At 34.0% G+C, this 19,141-nt stretch overlaps 2 protein-coding genes across 4 annotated transcripts in view; both read left to right on the top strand.

Annotated features, from left to right (window-relative positions):
* Window positions 1-3,370: 3,370 nt before the first annotated feature.
* On the top strand, window positions 3,371-4,135 carry Lamtor2 (Late endosomal/lysosomal adaptor, MAPK and MTOR activator 2). Its single transcript, XM_072541561.1, has 2 exons — window positions 3,371-3,528; window positions 3,732-4,135. The coding sequence occupies exons 1-2, from the start codon at window positions 3,452-3,454 to the stop codon at window positions 4,045-4,047; spliced, it is 393 nt and encodes a 130-aa protein (XP_072397662.1). The 5' UTR covers window positions 3,371-3,451; the 3' UTR covers window positions 4,048-4,135.
* A 1,056-nt stretch (window positions 4,136-5,191) lies between these two features.
* The window catches only part of LOC140447759 (1-acylglycerol-3-phosphate O-acyltransferase ABHD5-like), a 33,516-nt gene continuing 19,566 nt past the window's right edge, over window positions 5,192-19,141 (top strand). The window contains exons 1-3 of one of the 3 annotated variants that reach the window (XM_072540598.1): window positions 5,192-5,502; window positions 5,757-5,836; window positions 8,030-8,236. In XM_072540598.1, coding sequence (XP_072396699.1) covers window positions 5,453-5,502; window positions 5,757-5,836; window positions 8,030-8,236 — 337 coding nt within the window. In that variant the 5' untranslated portion in view covers window positions 5,192-5,452. Of the gene's footprint in view, window positions 5,686-5,756; window positions 5,837-8,029; window positions 8,237-19,141 lie in introns of all 3 variants that reach the window. The other 2 variants (XM_072540597.1, XM_072540600.1) reach the window with 2 other exon arrangements.

Raw genomic sequence — 19,141 nt, 5'->3', positions numbered from 1 at the left:
CTATTCTAACAAATAATGACCATTCGTCTTGGTCTGAAAAGTTACCCGCTATACGGTTCGCGATGAACACTGTGAAGTGCGACTCAACCGGTTTCACTCCTGCGTACCTCACGTTCGGTCGCGAGTTACGAACTACTGATGATGCAAATCGTGATTTTCGAAGCATCATAGCCAAGGACAACTTCGTGCCACAAATCACGCCCTATCTAATAACTTTGAGTAAAGCTCTTAGTGAAGCCCGCGAGACACATGAACAATCCCAAGATAGACGTAAGAAGTATAAAGACTGCCACCGCCGCTCGGTTTCGTTCGAAGTAGGTGATATTGTGCTAGTCGATTCGCATACACTAAGTGACGCGTCTAAGTCCATAACTTCGAAGTTCGCGCCGCGTCGTGACGGACCCTACAAGGTGACCAAAATGCTGTCCCCTACAACCTATGAAGTTTCACACATTGACACTCCGGATGTTCCTGCTGGAAAATATCATGTCTCAGCCTTGACGCCTTTCCATGCCGATCCAGAAGATCCGTGCCCTGCTCCAGTTTAACCTCTCCGTAGAAGAGGTCGTCCAGTGAAATCCTCAGAAGCCGACCCTCCTGCTCCATTGGTCTCCTGCCCAGAGTCTTTGACCCTTGGGTTAGACGATAGCGAAATGGGCCCCCCTGTTGGAGATGACCTTGCTCAAATTGAAGCTGAACCTGAACCTGACCCTATTGCCAGACGTAGACAACCCCGACCAAATCGTTGTCATTGCTGTCCTGTAGAGCTCTATTCCTGCTTAGACTCTGTTGCCCCACCCGCGAGTCGCCAGGGTGGTGCAAAGGGGGAGGATGTAACAGCCACACCGCTCCATGGCTGAATACCACCGAAGTTACCATGACAGTGTCCACCGAGAGTGAACGGTGACAAGAGACATAGATATATTATATATGTTTGTTGTTGTAAGATGTAGGTTAAATTGTAATACATGGTTTTCCTTTTAATAAAATCGTGTAAATCAATATTCACAGTCATTACCTAACTATTTTAACTAATACCCACATCACATACTTCTATTATATGATTTCAACGAAATAAATATATTTTAAATAATAGTTTATTTGTATTTTTTTTTTTTTTGAATATTAAAGTAATTAAAATAATTACTATTTTACAAGAAAGTCCTTAAAATAATACCAAGAAATAAAAAAAAATTAAGGCAACAACACGAGGTGTTCCACAGCTAAGTGGTTCGGTAGCGGTCACCAATCCAAATCATAACCGCGTTCGACAATGCGGCTATGTGACAATAAAATAAAATTGATACAAAATTAATTATTTTGGCAGATTATACAGGGTTTCTCATTATATTTTGACCCCCACTTATTTTCCTTAATTTCGGAAAAAAAATACAAATAAAAGTTGTATTATTTTATCTTACCGAACAACAGTGTAGCAACAGACCAAATTTTGTATACATTGAGTGCCCAATAAAATGCATCTACAATATTTCAAATGGGACACCCTGTATTTTTTATAGTTTTGAGTAGCCCTGCATTTCCTGATTACAAATATATAGCATAGTGTAGCATTAGTTTTGTTCTATAATGGCGTATGGTACTACTATACTATACTAAGATAAGAAAAAAATATATTTAGAAAGTCAACAATTAATGACTTACAATAGTACATTTAAGATACAATACTACATTTAAGATACAATACTGCATTTAAGATTATAATAGATGCTCAAAGTGTCCTGCATTGTTATCAATGCACAAGTAATATCTTCGTCTCAAATTTTCTAATATGTCAGATATTATTATGACCATTTAAATTTTCAATTTCCTCGCGAACTTTTGAAGTGATCGTGTTACTATTTGTATTTGAATCAAAATATACTTTTTCTTTTAAAATCCCCCATAAAAAGCTATCACATGGTGTTAAGTCGGGACTATTTGATGGCCATGTAATGGTACTCTTATTGCCGATCCACACATTAAATTGATTATTTAAATGTTCTTGACGGCTACGACATTATGTGGCGGTGCTCCATCTTGTTGTCATATTATACTATTTAATTGATTTTGTGTATAATTTTGATTTAATAACTCATCCACTTCTGTAATGACTGTGTCCAAATATGATTTCCCAGTTAATTTATAATCATAAAACAATGGTCCAACTATTTTGTTTTGAAATATTCCGCACCACATATTTATTGATTTTCTTCCTGATTTTTTTATTTGCTTAATTTTTCTTTTTCTATTATTTTTCTGTTCCCACGAATACCTATTTCTTCTATTAAAAATGCCTGAAGTTGAAAAATTTAATTCATCTGTCCATAAAATGTTATAAAAATAATTAGGATCATTGTCCAAATTTGTAACTATGTCTTGACAGAACTGTAAACGCTTTCTCTTATGAACATCGGTAAGTTCTTGTACCGGTAATATTTTGTACGCCTTATAGATGTGCTTTTTTAAAACTCTATGTATCGTCGCACGGCTTTTCTCTAATGCATTAGTAGATAGCATTGTTTAGACTAGTTTCGGAATTTTCTAAAATAAAAATGTTATTATGGATTTAATTTATTATTTAAGTATTTAATTTTTACCTTCAAAGTAAAGCAAAGTATTAAGATCTTCATCACCATTTCCTACGATAGTACGTTTCGTCCGTTCAAACATTTTTTCATTTATGACATGATAATTAGAATATAAAATGTATTTGTAATAAGCGCTTAACAATTAAAAATGATTAACGAGTAAAAAACAATGTTTTATAATGCACTAGGCCCAAAATACTTATTGGGAAATGATAGAACAAGGTTTGAACTTGAATTAAGATCCCTGGTGAATTCAAAATAATATTTTTTACTGTGAGCCCTGAAAATCGTAATTATGCGTTTTTCTCAGTTTTAAATTATTTATACCTCGAAAACGATCAAGTTTACAAAAAAAAATACTAGAGACTTATTTTGTTCAGAATCTGTGTCAGAATGATCTAAAAAAAATCAAAAAAAATTGTCTGGTCCAAAAAATTGATTGTTGCAATTTGTTTAAAAAAATTGTTTTGATATGTGATTGAATGAATGAAAGTGATTATGCAAAAAAAATCTCATGGGAATATTTTTCCGAACGAACCCGAGCTTTTCGCCTTGTCTAAATACTAGTATTATTTTTTGGTAATTTGTTTCTTCTACTTTAATTTTATGTACTTGGCATCTATTGTTAGATAGTTGTGTCACAGAATATGTTTTATTATTCTGTGGTTGTATTTACAGAACTCCAAAAACAGATTAACTGTCAGATTACTTTCAAATTATCTAGCAAATAATCGACTTTCATAAAGTAATTAACTGTCAGTGGAATGTCGTTATTAGACAGCAGACAGCTGATTAGACAGTGACAGTGTCAACAAATAACTTACAGATAGTTTTGTAGTTTTTATATTTATGATTAAATTACCATGTCCAAAATGCTGAAACCCAAAGCCTTAACTCAAGTATTAAGCCAAACCAATACTGGTGGTGTAGAAACAACATTGTAAGTACTACATATTTTGAATCTAGTAAGGATATACAAAATCTTTCAAATTGTTGCAATTTTAAAGATCATTGAAGAAGTAGTAGTTGCATTTTCTTGTTTATCATATGGCACATTTGCCTCAAATTTCATATTTTTCTAGCATTATGGTACTTAAGATGACTTAAAATCCAAGCCTGATTCTAACAATGTTTTGGTTACAGGTTACTGAATTCAGAAGGCTCCCTTTTAGCATACAGTGGTTTCGGAGATAAAGACCCCAGAGTAACTGCAGCAATAGCAAGTAATATTTGGAGTGCCTATGAGAGAAATGGTCGAAATGTGTTTCGAGAGGACCACCCTCAGATAATCCTTATGGAATGCCAAGAAGGTCGTATAGCCATAACACAAGTAGCCAATTTACTGCTGTGTCTTTATGCAAAAAGTGAGGTTGGCTTTGGCATGTTAAAACAGAAAGCAACAGCTTTGGCATTGTATTTAGAGGGACCATTGAAGCAGGTGGCCTCATCTGAGAAATAATTTAGATTTTTGAGGAATACTTTAGATTATTTAATTGTTACTTTAGTTTTTGTAAATAAAATAAAATATACATTTCATATTCTAAATATTGCATGTTTTGATTAAACTTTATTTGGAGACACTCCAGAATGGCAAAGAGACTCTGAAAGAACTTTTCATTGTGCACTTTCCTGAGTTTCAAACAAAACTAACACCACTAGGCACATGGCACTAGACTCGAATGGAGACCATAACTTATGGTTGTAAGGGAAACTTTCATGTGACAATAGAAGTGGTAGATCAGGATAAAATCAAATGGCAATATTTGAGCCATATAAATCACCGGGATCGGACAGGATTTAAATCACCTTCTGTACAAAAAATTTTGTGTGATACCACAGGCTAGCTTAGGACTGTGATATATACCAAAAGCATGGAGGCTCATAAGGGTAGCTTTTATACCCAAACTTGATAAAACCGGACAGGGAAACACTGAGGTCAATAAGTCTAACGTCAAAACTGACCCAGGGCTTAGAAAACCTATCAACGAAGCCGCAAATCTAACAAGTAAACCATATTTTAAGAACGAACTTTTAATTTAGGGTTAATATTTTATAGAGTAAAAAAAATATTTTTTCAGAAACATGATGTTGACACTAAGATGTGTATGTGATTGACCATGAAGCGCGTAAAAATAATAAAAGATATTACAGGAATTAATGAAAAAGTGATTAAGTCATCAGTTTTGTGTTAAAAAAATAAATTGATTGACCTGACAAACAAAACCTTTTTTAAATGTATTATTGACCCCATTTAATGACCTAGGAACCACTAACGCTCCTTAATAAGACAATAGTCTTTATTATTTTTATTTAATTAAATGTGTATGTTATGTTGATAACCTAAATAATAAAATATTAATACGTAGTATAAAAAATAGTAATTGTGTTATTTACTACTTATTACACATTGAAAAATATTGGTCCTTAAAAATTTTCCGTAATGTGTATTGCCTATCTTCAGGAAACTTAAATGTCATCGTTCTAAAGATTATTTTTGTTTTGTTATCCGTCTTCGTCTATTCCCATTCCCACCTCGTCTTCCCAGCATAGACGTATGTGCTGCAATGTGCTGTGCTTTGTATTATTATTGTATCATTTTGTATTTGATTGATTGGATTGAGTTGAGTTTGACATTCCGTTCCTCCAAGGCAAGGTTCAAGGATTAATGATTTTTCGCATTTATCAAATATTTTCTTATTTAAAATTATGATTAAAGAACAAAGTAGTGATGACTAATTTATACATGCGCTAATCTTCAACCAGTTATCAGGAATAAATAGGTTTATTTTTTATTATTTACACTCAGTTAAGTATAGGTTATCAAAATATATACATACATAGAGAAATCTAAATTAACATAGGAAATGTTAGTGAAACAAAAAGAAAGTGATTCAGAAAAATGTGACGAAGAAAGGTGAAATTTTGTTCATTATTTTTTTTTTATCATAAAACGACATAGTGTTCACGTTTTCCTATTAGAATGTTAAGATATCTTGTTGAAGATGAGATTAGTCAATAAATTATTTTGTTTAATGATCACACCATTTTTTAAAGTGCTTTCAAAAGTATACTATGTAGTAGCCATTACAGTATTAAGGTAACTATATATAGATTAGGGCAATATTATGTAAGTGTTGTAGTTTAATCCAAAAATGTAATTTTTTTCAGTTGGGTGAGCCCAAATTGGTTGTCATGGAATAAATACTCAGAAAGTATGTTAAGAGCCATAGAAAAAAGAATTTTAAGCAGTAAGTAAAATTATTGTTACAATTGTAGAGCTTTAGCTCTCTATATGACCCATTTTACTAAATGGAGTTTGAAATGTGGCCCATATTTCTAAATACAGTTTAAATATAGCAATTGCATATGGTGCAGTATAAAAATTGTTTTATTTTTATTTGATCTGTTGAAGTATAATAGACACAAGAGTTAATGTGTCTTATTTTCTGTTGGATTTTGCCCTAAAATTTTTATCAAAAGTTTTATTTTTGCATTTAAATATTAAATCATGGCTTGCTCTATACTGTCACTTATATAAGTATGTGTGGTCAGCAGATGAAAGCAGACAAGTCCAAATTTGAGTTATTTCAGTAAGTGAAAAAAAAACCTTAAAATTAAATGTAAATGTAGCTTTTACTAATTACAATTATGTATATAAGATACATTTAATACAATCTAAAATGAAAAAACATTTGGATTTTGATTGACTTGTCCAGTTAGATAGGGTTAGGTTCTTTATTCTTAACCTTATAAGGCACAAAGCCACAAATGAAGTGCAAATTTTAAATTAAAAAAAAAACAAATATTACCTACTGTGAAATAAAAATTAAAGAACACAATTATAATACAACAAAAGCATAAAATTTGAATTAATTTATTTCTCCATAATCACCTACAAAATTGGCATGTATATTTTGAGCTGTAGCATTTGTATGTAAGCCTTAATAAAAAGTATGAAAGAAAATAGGAATAAGAGGCAGTAGCGAGATAAGGTCTGTATTTTTCTTTTTAGAAATAGGAACTGCTAAATAGTTACTGGCTCTTCTGTTGAATCCAATAGTCTTAAATGGGTCTTCTCTATTAAGGCTGTCTTTGAATTGAAGGATTACAGTCTTTCATATATTGAAGTCACCTTTTTTTTTTTCAACCACTGGAAATTGAAAACCACCAGCATCTTTAGTTTTTAATACCATGAAACCTTTAAGTAACACAATGAAAAATCAAAGAAGTCTGGAACATGCCAATAACAGCAAATTAAGAGCTGCTTGAACATAGACCGATCTATTAGCTATAGACCGATCTAAACCAGATAAATGAACTTGATTGGTTGAGTTCATAATCTAAACTGAATAAAATTGCTAGTATGAAAAAGATCACTATTTGATATGAAGCCACACATAACATTTGACTTGTCTGTTTTATGTCAGCGGTAGATAATTTTTTTTAGGTGTTTTTAATAAATAAAATCTTCCAGCTTTAGTTTTGTGTCTTTTGTCATCAACTATGTCTCTCATCCATAACATACTATTGGTCTGATAATAGTTTTGTAGACCCTGATTTTGGATCTCCAGTGAGTGTTTTGGAGCGGAACACATGGGTGAGTGAAAAGTAAGCTTTGTTTCCCTTTACTATTCTTCTTTGAATTTCTGGTTCTTCTGTTCCATTGTCATTGTCCTATTTCAGTCTAGTCTCTTTTGCCCCTGTTGTTAATTGTGAATATATTTCTGCCGCCTCTTCTGTTCTGCGAGACATAATGCTAATGTCATCGGCATAGGCGGCAATCTGTATTGGTTTGTTTGTTAGGAGATTACCTCTTCCTATATTCAGCTGTCTTATCACATATTCGAGAGTCAGGTTGAATAGTGTTAGTACTAGTCGGTCTCCTTGCTTTAATCCTTTGGCTATTGAAAAGTTCTCAGTGAGCTCATTTTGTACTCTGACGAATCCATTGTTGCTTTTACTAGTCTGATGTATTTTTGGGGGACGTTAAAGCTGTGCAGTGCAATATTTGATATAACTTTTGTCTATTAATTGAGTCGCAGGCCTGTTTGAAATCTAAAAACGTCAGTATCTTCAGATATTTTTCTAAATTTCGTTATCTATTAGTTAGAGTTACTTCTTTGCATAAAAAAATTGGGGCTTATTTGACAAAATGAGAAAATTAGGCGAAATTGATTAGTAGATCTCTTGTCTTATCTGCAAATCCTTGACGTATCATAGCGCTATTGCCGATATAAAATAAGGTTTCTGTAATTGCATTTGAAAGCAAAGCATTCAATACTTTGTTAAATCTTATAAGTACTTTAACTCCAATGATGTAAAATATTTGTAAATTTTTAAACATATATCAGTCTACTTTCTTCCAAATAAACATTTTCCCATTTATGTCTTAGTTTTAAGTTAATATTTTGGCAGATGTAGAAATTGTATTATTTTTTCAGTACTGAAAGTCCCCTACAAAGGATTTTATGTAGACATCGGACCAGTTGTAGGTCCCGCTGACAAGATATGGACACTCTCCTTCAACACAGAGTCTCAAAAAACTCCCTTGGTGCTCCTACATGGTTTGGGATCAGGCGTGGCGCTGTGGTGCTTGAATTTGGACACCTTCGCTAATACAAGACCAGTATATGCTATAGATGTATTAGGTAAGTTGTGTTTTTTAATTATTGAGTCATTTATAGCGATTTTAAGCGATTAGAAAAGTTATACATTCTTCTGAATAAAATAAAGTATTCAGTATATAAACAAACGAACTGTTGAAAGTACATGGCTATGATTCGTGCCCCTCCAATTATAAAATTGGCAGGACCCTAGTCTACCTGGCCTTTCGGCATACGACCGCAAGCGCTTCCACTGCCCCTACGAGTCCGACACCAAAACGAGGGTGGCGCGATGCATAAAGCATCGCGGGGCTCCACCCTCCTCGTAGTACCTGTGTTGCGATTACGCCACCCATCCGTTAGTCTCTCCCACGGGCGGATAAGTGACGCAGGCAGAGGAATTTCCACCTCGCACGTAGACAGGTCGCCGCCGAGGATCTCTCCTCTACCACTCTTAAATCTCCAGGTGGGTACGTGCCGAGACACCAGCGCCCCTAATGGTGGTGTAAGTCCAAAAGAGGTGCGTACGGGCTCAGCTCGTTCAACCTCACCTGGTTCTCTTGGAATGAGAGTAGAGTGGTTCCACGAGAGTCTCGTCTCGGATACTAGGAGTGTAGACCGGTGACCGCGACCCCTAAGCGCCTCGAGTGCGTTTCTACAGACCCGACACCTCTCCACCTCTCGTTTCCTACCCATTAGTCGCCTCTTACGGCGACTAATGGGTAGGAAACGTAGAAAGGTGGCGCTTTCTGGCCTCGGCCGTATTCTTATTTCCGCGAGCCGAACGGAGAGATGGTGAAAGTACAGGAAGGGCAGACCTATCAATAGGCGAATTAAAAGAAGCAATTTAGATCCAGGCGGAATGTACCTAGAGCTGATTAGATATGGATCGCCGAAGCTACCAAATGTACATAGATTATTTGAAGTGTGTTTGAACAGAGAATATATTCCAGAAATATGGAGACAATCCTATATCTTCAATATGTAGGAAAGACACAAACATTGATCCTAAAAGTTACTTAGGGATATCAGTAATATTGACTGTAGATAGAGTGATAAGGAAATAATAGAAATATACATCAAAAATACACAACCTGAAAAACAAGATTTAGAGCTGGATTGACAATCATTTCACATTAAAAATCACATGTCAATTTTACAAGTGTGGAATGAATTGAAAAATTCAAAATAAATCCAATATTTATTAGGTCGACGTGAAAATACTGCGAGCATAACTAGGAATTAAAATAGGAAATGAAATCACCGCCCGTTTAAAACAACTGAGGGTTTAAGACAAGTTTGTGGTTTATCACCCACCGTATTTAAGATTTTTCAGCGTGAGAATATTTTTCTGCTTCTGAATCATGATGTAAGCTTTTTATATTTTTCTTCGCGGATATCCAAATAGTGATTACCGAGGGAGAAGATCTTAGTCACATGGTAAGAAGGTCACAAGAGAAAATTTCTCTTTCTCAGTGAGACTGTAAACCAACAACATAAGTTATTTGTGTAGGACATTAAAATAAGAAACGAAACGAAACCAAAATATCTGAGAAGGCCATAAAATATTAAATAGTGGATATTAACAAATGAGAAAGATGGATTACTCGGGGCAAAAGCAGTAGAAAAAATAAGTTGGAACATTATTAGATATACTGCAGTTACAATACTTTGGAAAATCCCCAGGGAAAGAAGTTTGAGAAAGTAGTAGAAAAAATAAAAGAGAAGTAAAAAATATTGACAACTATGCAATGACTGGCAAGAAAATACGATTAGGTATCGAATACAAAAATAATAAAATATTAGTTGACGAAAACTATGTCAAAAAGCGTTGAAAAAACATACTTTGAAAGTTGATTAAACGAAGAATTTTACTTACTTGTTGAATTAAACGAAGAAAATCAGTTGACCTAATAGACCTTATGACAATTATGACAGCAACAACAATAGTCACCAAAATAACAAACGAGGAAGTTGCTCAAGTAAAATAAAGAAAGTTAAAGCTGTTGCACCAGATGATGTCCATGAGAAAGTGTGGACAGCATTAGGAGAGACAGGAGCAAATTGGCTAACAGCTTTGTTTAGTAGAATTATGGAATTGTGACAAAGGCCAGACGAAACAGAATATGTACCGTCTAAAACTGTACCATCCAGACGAGATCTAAAATCGTCCCATGTATCCCAAAGACTTCACTGTTTGGTATGGATTTTAGGCTGGCGGCATCATTGGTCCGTATTTCTTTAGGTAAGGTCGATGATTACCATTTACTTGGTTCAAAAATTATTTTTATCACTTTGAGTCATCTAAAGTTTTGCCAGATTTACTGAAGATTGCATCAAAAGTAGCATCATATAAAGTTAAATCCAAATCGAGTGACGCAGAATTCGTAGAATAATAGAACTGATGAAGGAAATGATAGTGAAGAATTAACCAAAAAACATTGGAGCAAGAATTATATCTAAGAGTTGCTCTACCTCTTAATTATTTTATGTAGTTTTGTTTTATTAAACCTACTGAATGATATTGTCTATCTATATCTATAGAACAAGAAGCAAATGATCGTTACTTTAAAATTCTATCCATTTTAAGTCAGGCTGCAACAAATTATTGTAAGTACAAATTTGAAAATCTGTACTCGATAAATTATAATCAGTTAGCGGTAGTATGTGTGTGTGGGTGTGTGTGTGTGTGGGTGTGTGTGTGGGTGTGTGTGTGTGGGTGTGTGTGTGTGTGTGTGTGTGTGTGTATAGAGGAAAGGGATGGCCTTAGACATAGTCTATTAGCCACAGGATTCATTTTTATTCATACACATATAGGTACATATTAGGTTTATAATAGCGGTAGTATAAAAAAAGGCATATTATGGTGGTAATATTTACGGCAATATATACATCTAAAACCACATACATGGCGTTTAAAATAATTTGCAAAGGCAGGTCTTTCTGCATGTATTGCGATTTCATTGCTTATTAAGGAGATGTAACTGTTTCCAAACTTCATGGAACAACCAATTAGATTTCTGATAAAGAACAATCATATGGTGTGAGTGTATCTGCAATCGTTGCACTAAACAAGAATTTGGATGTCCCACTCCCACACAATTCAGTGATATTTTGAGACAATTGGTTTTTTCCAGCTTGGAATTGTTTTACTATTTGAAAAAAAAAAAAATATGGTATTCTTAGCTTGGATACAATTAGCGCCAATAACGATGGGTTACATTCCAAATGTCCTTTTGATCCTACCATCAGAGTCGAAATCGGGAGATTATCAAGATGACATGAAATTCAAAAAAATATATAAAATAAAAGTTAATTTTTAATTTGCCTTTAGAATGTGAAAGTAAATATAATTCCTGGAGAATTAAGCATTATTTAAAATGAATCTGATTGTGATAGTTTTTAGGGTTTACAATGTATTTTTATCAGGGCCATCATTTAATGATACCATTGTTATAATTAGGGTTATAAGTACTGCTATTGCTATAATTACATTTGTAAATATAACAGTCTTTGTAAATATACCCATGAGAATTAATTGCAACTAGAATTAAACTTACGGTTCGATTTATTTGCTACTTGTACAATTGATATTACAGTGTATAAAATAAAGATTAAAGATTAAGACTAACTATGCAATGTACAATGTACAAAATGGAACAATCTAACAACCAATGTATAAAAGTGGAGTTACTACCTATAACTTCTTCTTGTAGTGCTATCCGTTTTGGATGTTGGCGACCATCACAGCAATCTGTATTTTGCACTCTGCTGCTCTGAAAAAATTTGTGGTTGTGTTGAACCACGTACGTAGATTTTTCAACCAGGAAATCCTTTGCCTTCCTGGTTTTCGTTTTCCTTCTATTTTTCCTTGTAGAATTAAATGCAGCAACTCATATCTTTCGCTGTTCCTCATGATGTGACCGAGGTATGCTTTTTGGCTGTTTTTATTTTGATTAACAACTCTTTTCCTTTTTGCATTCTTAATAAAACGTCCTGGTTGGTAACATGGTCAGTATAGGAAATTTTTAGGATTCGACGATAAAAATCACATTTCGAAAGTCTCAACTTTTTTGCAGGTAGCTTCGAGTAGTTTAGCCATTTTTTGAATTGCAGATCTTGTTTTCTCTATCCTACATTTGATTTCTAGGAAATGGTCACAATTTTCGTTGGCGTTCGTACCAAGGTACGTGTATGTTTTTACTCTTTCTATTGGTTGGCTATTCACACCGATTCTTCCAATTTGCTGTTCTTTATTAGAAATCATCATACATTTGGTTGTCTTAATTTTTTGTGAAAGCCCATATCTCTAAATCATTTGTGTGATTTTATTCATTAACTCCTGCAGGGCTTCATAACTGTTAGCGAAACTGTGTCATCCGTGTATCTAATGTTATTGATACATTCTCCGTTAATTTGAATTCCAGCTTTAACATACTCTACTGCTTCTTGAAAGATTTCCTCAGAGTATATGTTGAACAGCAGGGGTAATAGTATACATCCCTGTCGGACCCCACGTTTAATTTTGATATCATCGGATTCTCCTCATATACCCCATAGTAAGGTAAGTGCCGGAGAAACAGTGGGGAAAGAGTTTCTAGCGCCAAATACTTTCGGAATCGGGAACTAAAATATTTAGCGGCAAATTAAAAATCTAGGTTCTGAATTTAAGGCGGGAAATTCAAAAAGTATATACTGAATTTTAGGCGGGAAATTCAAAAGGTATATTCCTGAATTTTAGGCAGCAAATTCAAAATGTTCCGAATTTTAATGGAAAATAAATATATTCATAAAATACACTACCGAGCATAAAATTAGGGTTACCCCGTAATTTGAATTTATTTTAGAAATTATTATTCTGTTTTAACTATTTTCGGTTGTAACATAGTTTACTAATGGATTTCTTGAAAAAAAAATTGTTGTTGTTTCGACAAGCGTTTGAGATAAAAAGGGCCCCTTAGCCTAATTCCTAAAAACCGTTATCAGCACAGTTTTTGTTTCTATGGTTTTAACGTCAATTGTAAATTGTTTGTGTATTGTTATCACTGTCAGTGTATTGCAATGAGCATAAATTCTGTTGTGGCGGCAAGAATTGTGGCGGCGTTAGAAGATGGCCACGGTCAGCGCGAAACTGCGAGAAACGTTGGTGTAAGTCTCTCGAGTGTGCAACGAGTATAGCAACGGTACGAAGAGACCGGTCTGCTTACTCGAAGACCTGGTTCAGGTCGAGGCAGGATTACAACAGCTAGAGATGACCGCTTTGTCGTTTCTAGTGCTTTGAGAAACCGAACGGTCACGGCAGTTTCTCTTCGAAATCATCTGCAAGAAGTGAGAAATGTAAACATAAGTGAATGGACAGTTAGGAGACGACTTCATGCTGCTGGTTTATCTTCTCGAACTAGAGTAACTGGACCGCCGCTTTCCCGTGAACACCGAATTGCCAGATTGAATTTTGCACGAGAACACTTGGCTTGGACAATGCAGGATTGGAGTCGTGTATTGTTTTCCGATGAATCGAGATTCTGTCTTACGGGCTCAGACAAACGTGTAAGAGTGTGGCGACGTCCAGGCGAGAGATATGCTCAAGCATGTGTTGCCGAGCGTCTTTGGTGGAGGGTCAGTTATGGCATGGGGGGGCATATCGTTTGATGCTTGCACGGAGTTAGTCTTTATCGAGAATGGGACATAGACAGCGCATAGGTACCTGACACAGATTCTGGAAGACCATGTTTTACTGTTTATGGTTATTCTTGGAGACGACGCAACATTTATGCATGATAATGCACACTGCTAGGATAGTTACTGAGTATCTTGACGAGGTTCAAATCACACGTTTTGTTTGGCCTGCGCGCAGTCCAGATATCAATCCCATAGAACATGTTTGGAATGAGATGAAGAGACGTTTACGGAGTCATGTGCCGGCCCCCAGAAATTCGAGAGAGCTTCGCGACATATTGGTGCAAGAATGGAATAATCTTCCGCAGAATGTGATCCAAAATTTTTTTCCAACAAAAAGCACATCAAATTAAAATTGTCCCTTTTCAATATTTAGTATATCAAAGGAAAATTCTTCATTTCCATTATTTTTAATAAACTTTAAACGACAAAAACGTTGTTTTCTTTGCAATCCGTTAGTAAACTATGTTACAACCGAAAATAGTTAAAACAGAATAATAATTTCTAAAATAAATTCAAATTACGGCATAGACCCTAATTTTATGCTCGGTAGTGTAATAAATAAAAACTTATAAAAATATATTCTCTATACAAAAATGTACAGAGAATATATTTTGAATATCTTTCAGAGAATTTTATTTTATTTGTTTACAACAAAGTGGAAATATGAAACTGTAAACAGAATGATTTACAAAAAAAGCAGACACATTTTTTGTAAAATATGTATACAATATAAAAAGCATAGGGTATTATTAACGAAGAAGCTTTTCAAAATAGATTGAAGAGAACCTATAACATACAAATTGTACAGTTTTATACTGGAAATAATTTAATTACATTTATCACCTGTACTTACAAAATTGTTTTCTCCTACTTTCATATTTTCTATGAGCAATTAATTTCATAGGATCTATCCTAGTGCATTCTGGTTTACTTTTAAGGAAGTTAATAAATTTCTGGTATCTGCCATTTACAACTGGATTTACACTTTTACACCACATACATACAGAGAAAGTCCTATAAATTTACATATTTCCGTCTTACTACACTAGTACCCTTTTATTTTGTTCCATTTTAACGATCGTGGAACAATGTTTAAAACTTTTTTTACAATTCAAGATGATTACAACAAAGACAAAACGAAATTCAATTTGCATTTTGCAATGGCGTACCTAAACCAATACTCATTCTTCATAACTTCATATCTTCACTTCAATTCTTCCACGGCACATGCGTCTCCCGTTATGTCATACCCCCACCTAGAGTGACTGTAGCGCCGCCGCCATTACGTACTAGTGGAATCGTCAAAACAAACTTCCCCGCTATCCTATCTCTCTTGCACTACTATTTTTTTAGTAGTACTACGATTCTCCTGCCTCTGTATGGATAGACGATGTTTGATTCTTAGATTACAATATTTGTTTACTAATTGCTAACGCTAATGCTCTAATTCTTAGATTACAGGTATTTATCCCAATATTTGTTAATATCTCCAGCAGCTTGTCGTACTTTACTGTAACGAACGCTTTATGGCAACCAATGAAGCATGCGTAAATATTGAAATAGCACTTGTATGCTAAATAAAGCTTCTCTCGTACCCACTGCGTTCCGAAAACCAAACTGGGTACTGCTGATTTTTTCTTTGCATAGTCTATGTATCCTTTGATGTATGATTTTTAGATTCACAATTAAAAACAGGCGCAGAAGAGACCGGACTAAAAATAAATATTTAAAAGACAAAAAAACTAACACAGGCCAGAGCTAGGGGAAACAGACGCACAGTTGAATTATAGGACGATATTGAAATTGTAGAAAGTTTCACATATCTGGGAGTTACATTTAATACCAATGAACCAGTAGAACCAGAAATTCAAAGAATAGTAAAGAGGAGCAAAGCTTACTTTTCACTCGCCCATGTGTTCCGCTCCAAAAACACACACTGGATATCGAAAATCAGGGTCAACAAAACTATTATCAGGCCAATAATATGTTATGGAGGCGAGACATGGTTGATGACAAAGACACAAAACGAAATCTGGAAGTCTTCTAAATAAAAGTCCTAAGGAAGATATTTGGACCTATTAACGAAAACGGAGTATGGAGATCCAGGTACAACCATGAACTCTACCAATTGTTTAAAGAGGCACTGATCTCAGAATTCGTTAAAGTTAAGAGACTTCGATGGGCTGGTCATGTAGTGCAGGGCGCAAGACCAAAAGGAAGGCCACGTAAAAGGTGGGAGGATGAAGTAGCAGCGGACGCACAAAATTTGCTAGACGTGACAATCTGGAGAAGATTGGCGCGGGACCGGCAAGTTTGGAGGCATAGTTTGGAGGAGACCAAGGCTCGATTTGGGCTGTAGTGCCATTGTAGAGAGAGTGTGATTTTTAGAAATATCTTTAAAATGTGGCTCATTAAGCTGACGGTCCGGAAATCATTGCAGGATACGGCTTTTGTTTTCTTTGGTAGAGCAATAAACGTTAACTTCAACCGTGATCTTGGTATTAATTCATTTAAATATATGTCATTGAATATTTTTGTTAGTCGTTGAGTTCCCTTGTTGATCTTGCAGTTTGCTAGATGTGTTGGATTTTTGAAGACCAGCTGCTTGTTTTACCTTTTTATGCATATGAAATGTATCGTGTTTTTGTTCCAACAACTCTATCTCTTCACACTGTGTTTTTAACCAATATTCATTGGCCTTTCGTATTTCGGTTCTTATTTGTCTCTGAATATATTTGTACATTCTTTTGTTGTTCTTTGAGTTTCTCCTTTCTTCCATGAGTTGCAGTATATTGTCATTCATCCAACTTTTCCTCTTCTTTTTCTTTTCTATTAGACTTCTTCTTCTCTGATCTTGTTAAAGTTTCACATATATTCTGGAGTGATTCTTCTGGATTATATGTTTGTTCCATGTTATTTAGCTTTTCTGAAAGAATCCGTACGACTGTCTCTTTTTTTCCTTATCTTTTATTCTGCTCATATCACATTTTTGGATACTATTCTTTTTTTAAATCTAAACCTAAATTTACCAATAACAGGAACATGATCTGACGATATGTTAGCACCGGGTAACTGATTTTTAACTGATAGGCATCCATTACGGAATCTCTTGTTCACCATTATGTAATCAATTTGATTCCGTATTTGATTATGATGATTTGATTTGACTACCTATAAAACGTGTAACTATAAAACGACACTTAGATGACAATATTGTTGAGGCTTCGACTAGCTCCGTCTCTCAGATGTGTCTTATCTTAAATGCAAATATACAGAGAAAGGTGTAAAAATTATACTTATGGCTAATGATGCACCGGAATTCCGGTGGTACCACTAATCCGGCCCCATCCGACCGATTAGCCAGACCTACTGTTTCTGTCGGATCAGCATCATGATCCGTCACGTCCACAAGTCCTTGTAGCACTTCCACTCCACAGTGTGAAATATGAATTTGTTTAAGAAACGTTTTTTTATTTATCCTCGCTCTTTTTTGCCTAGCGGTTAAGATAATTCATCAACATCTTCGCTAAAAATAACCACGCTATTATTAGCGGGCTTTATAAATTTTTATAATTTTTCTCACAACTTTTTTTATAATATCTTCAACAATAGTATTACTTGAAAAAAAAATGTTTTATATCTATCATCTAAAATAGTAGATATGGTAAAACAATCCTTGGACTTCTCGTCGGAAAACCTTTTATTGATTCCAGTAATGAGACGCTTCTACTTCTTCTTTCATAGTTAAAACGCCAAATAACTGTTCTATTACAAAAGATAGTACCTTATTATAGCAATTGTTGAAATCACTTTTGAAATAACTGAGTCCGTGCTCGTCATCAGTTTCGTTATCTCTTCAAAATGTCTATGCAACAGGTCCCATTGATTACTACTTAAATTATTTATACCGCAATTTTACAGTAAGATAAATAGTTACACAACGTCTCAAATGAAGCAACCCTTCTAGTTTTTTGAATATTTTGGTATAACTAATGATCTGAAATATTTGCATACCTAATGAAATTTTATACTTTAGAAGCTAAAGTATAAAAGTTCAATACAACTAAAGATAGCACTTATAATGACATAAATCGTTCCCAAAATACAAACATTTACTTTAACATGCCACAAGAAAATAGCTTCAGAACACTAATAAAAGAATTGAAATTGAAATAAATGAAAATTGAAATTGAAGAATAAAGATTAATCAGAATATTTAGTTGATCGAAAAGTTGAGCACCAACTATTTTTAAAAGAAAAATAATATAACAAAACAGAAAGTCAATACATGAATAAAACCAAAAGAAATTGAAATAAAATAATTATTTAAAGAAAACCGACAAATATGTGACGTTTATAATATTACAACACATCGCCCTTAAAGGCCCATACACAATACTCAGAGAGTTCCATTAAGATATTAAACCCTGTCGATAGTCAGTAAATATACTTGTTAATCGATGAATTGTGTGTACTTATATACTTATAATTAGAAGTAAAATTTTTTTTTTGAATAAACCATTTTCTTAGAATTCGTCTGTTATAAAAATACATTTTTTTTGTTTCGATTTGTTACCAAATCTTATAATGACAGCATTATGAACCAAAAATAATGTTAAATTCATTGAAAATATTATCTCATCAAATCAATATACTTAAACCATACTTAGTTTTGTTATCGGTATAGCAAAAGAAAAAGTTCATTATTTTTTTACACAATGTTTTTACGACTTTTTAAGTCAACAGTATATATAACACGCGTTGGGAAATAATGGAATAAAGATAAAATCTTATCGTATCATCTATAGCTCGAAAATAATATATATTTGAAATAAACCCCACTGTGTCACAACAATTTTTATCACACCGTGAAGATAAGCATCATTTACAGTTTGCATATAATCGAGTATTATACTCTTGAAATCAACGTTGAATGTAATAAATTGTAAATTTAATTTTATTTAAATTATATAGAGTGGTGCCAATGTCACCACTCAACTTTTAATACAAATAAATTAAAATAACGGATAATTTAGCACCCGCTAGTCTACAAAAATACAAATTATTAAATATACTACAAAACAGCCTTCTAACTACGACACATTACATGGAAAACGATGTAATTAAGAAACGTTAAGAAATATTAACTGTTGGAACATTCAAGGACTGGATAACAAGCATATTTAGAAAAGTTCGTTCAAACGCATCGGAAGTGTTGTCGCAGTGCTCAAAGAAACTAAAAAGAAGAAAGACTGAAACAGCTATCTCGGC

The sequence above is a fragment of the Diabrotica undecimpunctata genome, chromosome 8 (genome assembly GCF_040954645.1).
Source record: "Diabrotica undecimpunctata isolate CICGRU chromosome 8, icDiaUnde3, whole genome shotgun sequence".
Taxonomy (NCBI): Eukaryota; Metazoa; Arthropoda; class Insecta; order Coleoptera; family Chrysomelidae; genus Diabrotica; species Diabrotica undecimpunctata.
This window is presented reverse-complemented; position numbering and strand designations above follow the sequence as displayed.